The 5,441-nt window shown below is 38.9% G+C and overlaps 2 protein-coding genes across 2 annotated transcripts in view; one reads left to right on the forward strand and one right to left on the reverse strand. All coding sequences in view use genetic code 11, as the record gives it.

The window, feature by feature from the left end:
- EGR_06917 (hypothetical protein) overlaps window positions 1–1,743 on the reverse strand; it is a gene marked incomplete at both ends in the record, with an annotated part of 4,714 nt that extends 2,971 nt beyond the window's left edge. Inside the window, one exon of the mRNA XM_024496166.1 lies at window positions 1,701–1,743. Within this exon, the coding sequence (XP_024349369.1) occupies window positions 1,701–1,743 (43 nt within the window). The remainder of the gene's footprint in view (window positions 1–1,700) is intronic.
- A 970-nt stretch (window positions 1,744–2,713) lies between these two features.
- Window positions 2,714–4,101, forward strand: EGR_06918 (hypothetical protein; the record flags this gene model as incomplete). The annotated part of the gene is made up of 4 exons (XM_024496167.1): window positions 2,714–2,777; window positions 2,827–3,028; window positions 3,196–3,518; window positions 3,911–4,101. The coding sequence occupies 4 exons, from the start codon at window positions 2,714–2,716 to the stop codon at window positions 4,099–4,101; spliced, it is 780 nt and encodes a 259-aa protein (XP_024349370.1).
- Window positions 4,102–5,441: the final 1,340 nt, after the last annotated feature.

Genomic DNA, 5,441 nt, shown 5'->3' on the forward strand with positions numbered 1-5,441 from the left:
TTTGTCGTATTTGGATGGACTATTACTGGAATCGCACACTCGATCCCTATTGGTTTTAATCTCACTTTGCCTTGGTCAGGAGGCAGGAGTTAGACATACCTAGGGGGAATTTGTATTTAAAAAAAGGTGTTTTACGCACTAAAAGGAAATTCCAGCATTAGTATTTCTAAGAAATTTCCAATCAGTTTTCTTCTCTATTACTGCGTTTACGTAAAGGTGGATAGAAAAGTGGGTCCAAAATTGTTCCAAAGGAGCATAAGAGATTAAACAGAATTGGATGGACATTATCAAAATGAATTAGTATTTTAAGTTGATTTCACTCATCGAATTTGGATATTGACAGCAGAGCTGCTACAATTTGTCTTTTGGATGGAATCCCATTGTAAAATGGGACTCCACTTAAGATCCTTATGCCGTACCTGGGGAGAGGTCGTTAGTGAGTGAAATGAATAGTGTGTCATACGTGGCCTAGGAGCAATTCGCAAGATTAGTGTCAAACAATGTAAAATTAGACGATAGGTTGAATAGTTAATAAGGCCAATATTTTCTCTACATTTTTTGCATAATTAATACGATTTCATTTGCATGGCGGATGGGATCGGATCTCTCCATATCAGGAGGAACATCGTAACCATTGTTAGTGCTTTCTGTCTGCGCTTGCTCAATACCACGATCATATGGTCATACACATTTATCTTTTACCTTCCACGCTACAACGTCCTAAAAAGTTGAGGATTGCTAAAATGACACAACTTTGATACAGGATAAAAACCTGAACCTCTTATACGACCCAGCGCCACTCTAAGATTTGACAGTAACAAGTCAGTGCTAGTTCTCCATGTTAAAACGAATTACGCACATTATAACATTTGTGATTAAACTTAACAAAGTCAAAACTGTTTAATCTTATGGAAAGGAAACAAGTACTGAAGACTACTTAGTGTCATCTGAATAGGCTCATGGATTACATATGAAAAAATTGGTGAATACTGGTGTCAACATAACCATGCTACTAGAATAATGACCAATGCTGCAAGAAAGTAACTCTCATTTCCTTGAGGACAATCCTATATCTTTACAGAGAACCGACAACCAATAATCAAATCCATAACAGAAGAAATAAGATAATATTGATTGTCAGTGCTACGGCCCATTAAAGGTTTGATTAAAGCGCCCGAGTACCGCAAAAAATCATGCATCATCTGGGAAAGGTTTAATTTGAAAGATAGGGCTAGTACAATAGTCATTGTCATAGTCATAGGTCATTGTGTTCCTTTGTGACCTATTGTAGTGGCTTATCTGCTTTTATTTAATGGCTACCTGTGATTTGGTGCTTAGCAGCAAGGGCAGGGCAACAGCGGGGCCACCGCGGTCGCTGCGGTGTTTGTTGTGCCTAGGGCACCCACGGAACACCCGCACCCCACACTAACGCCGCGTTTGGGTGTACCTGATAAGCCCACTTGCTGACACTCTTTATGCCTTCTACTCTATCCATTCATTCATACAAATTGCATATGTCTATCCTCAATTCATTCTTTCCTACCATTTCGCACATATTTATCTCTATAACACTCTTCTTTGCCTTTATAATTCACCTCTACACCTCTCGCCTCCTACTGCTCACTACTCATGCTCTTAGAGTAGCCCTCATTACTCTTTCTCGCCTTCTGTTCACCTCTTTGCTTGCCTTTCTGTCCTACATGCATCATACATATGTTTATAGACACACATACACTTGTTCATTTCTCCTCTCACATTCACCACCCACCATTTCTCCCTCATCATTTCTTTTTCTTACCACTGCACTTCTCTTCCATCCCCGTCTACTTGTCTTTCTTTGTTTACCCCTATTACTTTTCTTTTTATTACTTCTCCCCACTACAAATACAATCTCCTATCCCATTAGTCATATTCATCTGTCTCCCTCTTCCTCCTCTTCTTCTTCTTTTCCATCTTTTCATTCTTCTTCTCTTTCCTTTTTTCCCATTATCCACATCCCTAAGCAGTTACTCTTAATTTTAGCCTCTATTTTACTTTCCTATCTGCCATTGACAGAACTCTACATACGCACGCTCTATTCCCCTACTTAGCAATAATGTCCCACTTTCTCTACATCATACTTATCAATAGAGGCTACGTAGATTGCTTCTCCCTCTTCTATCTACTTATATTATTGCTTTTTTATCACTATATTAGCATATTACTTACGTCCTTTATTTTTCTTCACTATTTTGATTAAAAACAAGTATCTGTTGCTTTGTTTCTCATTTTTTGCACTATTTACTCTATATTTTACCTTCTACTTTCAAAATCCACCTTTCTTTTCCCCTTATTTTTTTCCCTATTAATTTTCTTTTATCCGTCGTTATATTAACATGTAGCTCTTTTAATTGTTAAACTTTAGCATTCTTTTAGCTTATTCCTCTATTTTTTTACTTTGCTTTACTTTTTTAGTGCTTTTAATAAAAACCTCGGTTACTGTGCTTGTTGTTCTGCACAACGGTCAAACGACTGCTGCCAATTACCTTCGCGTCGCGTTTGTTATATATTTTGCTCCTCTTCGTACAGTGGCTGCAGGCTCTTGACGTGTTAAAGAAGAGGCTAATTCCCTTTTCTATTCCACTCCCCTTCTTCATCACAACTACGTTCAGGGTCTCATTTTAACCACAGTTTGTCTCTCTCGTGGACCATTATTCCATAAGCATGAATGACGATGACCTTTTTCAAAAATTCCAACCGCCAATCTCGCCTTCTATATCGCTTCTCACATTACTCAGGTAAGCTATCTTTGCCTCTTATCACTTCTTTTTATGCCGTTTCTATCAGTTTGCCCTTTATATCATTTTTTCACTTCAACACTTCTTTCTCTTCTTTTTTATTCGTCGTTATCACCTTCTCTCTTCTTCTCTTTTCCTTCTTTTATTTGCATTTCACTATTTATGTTTCTGCTATGCGATGACGTCCCCTTCCCGTTAACAGCACTTCTTTTTACATTATACGGTGCCGTTTATGTTTCACTTAGTATCAAGTACACCGATTACTACCTTTTATTTCTCCCCTTTTTCTCATTTCCTTACATAAAACAGTACTACTTTCTTTATATCTTGGGCTGCATGTTAAAGGAGGCCTAATTTCTCCTTATAATCGTCTCCTTCTCCTCTTCTTCACAACAATTGCGTTTTGCTTCTTTTTTAGACGACCACCATTTGCCTCTCTCCCATGGACCATTAAGCATTGCTCCGTCAGCATAAATGATGATTCTCCAGCAATTCCTGCAGCACATTACTTGGGTAAGGTACATTTGTCATTTATCACTTCTTACGCCTTTTCTATCATTTTTCCTCTCATATCATCTTCTTTCCGCATCATAACTATTTTCCATATTTTATATTTCGCCGTTGTCGCTTTCTATCTTCTTCTCTACCTTCTTTTGTTTTCACTTCAATGCTTGTCCCTTTCACGTTTTTATCACTTTCTTCTCTACCATAGGATGTTATTTATGCTTCACTTCCTGTCAAGTATGCCGATTACGTCTATTACTCCCTTTCGAACTTAAACATTACTAAGTTCTTTATTTGTTAGGCTGCAGATGTATTGCGTTTTGAAAGGAGACTCATTTTGTCTAATAATCGCCTCCTCCTCCTACTCCTCCTATTCACCATAATTACGTTTCGCTTCTCTTCTTTATACCAGCATTTGTCTCTTTCCCATGGACCATTATTCCATCAGCACGGATGATGTTTCTCCACCAATTACCACCGCCAATCCCCTCTTCTATCTAGCCTCGCACAGCTGGCCTAAGTAAGGAATACTTGTATTTCATCACTTCTTCTCATGCCTTTTATGCCATTTTCCTTTCATATCTTCAGTTTTGTTTCACACCACCATTACTTCTCTCCATATTTCTAAGTACCTCTCACTAATATTCACTTGTCTTTATCCTTTTCTACTCGTTTCTCTTTATCTTCTCCTACTTATACTTCCATGTTTATCTCGATGCCTTGCACTGACGTCCCTTCCACGTTAATCTTGGTTTTGGAAATTAAATTTATTTTTCCTCTTTGTCGTCGGCTTACATTAAATCGCAAAAGCAATTTCTGAGAGAGCCGTTTTTTAAATTTGCGCTAACTGGGCACTCCTCGTGAGCGCTAATCGTGTGTTTGTTTTGAAGAGTCCTTGCGTAGGCGTTTACTGTTTATGCAAATGGAAGCTGGGGTGGATTCGGTAAAATACTACGGATTTCCAAGAAAACATGGGGACTACAAGAAAAATGACTGAGAAAGTCTAGTCCGGGATGCGAATGGATTCCTGGGGCACTTGAAAGTCAGTGCTGGACTGAAATATTGTACCTGGAAGGTCTTGGACCTTTCTGGTTGATGAGATTAAAGCTGTTTAGAGCAGCATCTGGCTTACATTCCCTGCTGAAACTGGGTGCAAAAGTGGCGCACTGTCTTATTTGTGCTAGAGTAGTGTCTTGCTTGGAGAATCGGGGACGGAGAGGCCAACAAACCGATGCTACTTTACCTCCATTCTCTCATCTTTTATGTTCTTGTTCTTTGTATTTTTCATACATTATCTTGCATTTCTGTGCATAAGTTGTAAACTTCATGTGAATATACGAAGTCATGTGGGTTTTTTCCATATTTTATCAAATGACTTTTGAAGCAGGATGCTTATTTATTCTAGCGATTGCTTTGCAATATCCATGCTGATAAACTTTCAGTGGTTCTCTGCGACAGTGAACTTCATGTTGGTAACTGAGTGATAAATGTTTTGCTTTTATATTTAAATGCATGGACTTTTATTGACCGCAATTCCTTCCTCTCTATGGTTCCTTTCGTTAGTTCACACTGCCTTTCTCCGCTCCATAGTGGAGTGGCTGCATTGTTGGCAGTAGCATGGGGACCTGCTCCAAGACGACAAATACGCTACTGGTTTTTGTTGATTAACAAGTCTTAGTGTCTGAAAGGAAAGGAACTTTCGGTGGATAGAAGGGCTTTTGGGCCCGCGTCCTACTTTTCTATTGACACTCACTCTGGTATCGTGTTTGCGAGAAGACAGGTATCAAGTGATGCTGTGCCAACATTTTTATAAGCAATACAGACCCAAGTTCTATCGTCCGCAACTTGAACACCGAATTTGAGTTCTATCTGTAATTGTTCTTTCGGAAATCGAGAAAGTAGAGCTGATGTCTGCAAGTCAATTTCACCTGTATGCAAAAAACTTCGCAAGCATGCTTCATGATTTTTCTTTCCATACTCATGCATATGAAGGCCTCAGACATCAAATGGACCACGTGGACCATGTGGATCATTCGAAACGTAGTTTTCAAATGAAATGCATTGGCATTTCGTTTGATTAGAGCCAATGAAACCTCCGCGGTGTTTTCCTTGATGCGATTCGGGAGGTGGAAGATTTCCCACTGATTTAACTGATTTATT

Source organism: Echinococcus granulosus (assembly GCF_000524195.1).
Source record: "Echinococcus granulosus chromosome Unknown EG_S00066, whole genome shotgun sequence".
NCBI classification, from domain to species: domain Eukaryota; kingdom Metazoa; phylum Platyhelminthes; class Cestoda; order Cyclophyllidea; family Taeniidae; genus Echinococcus; species Echinococcus granulosus.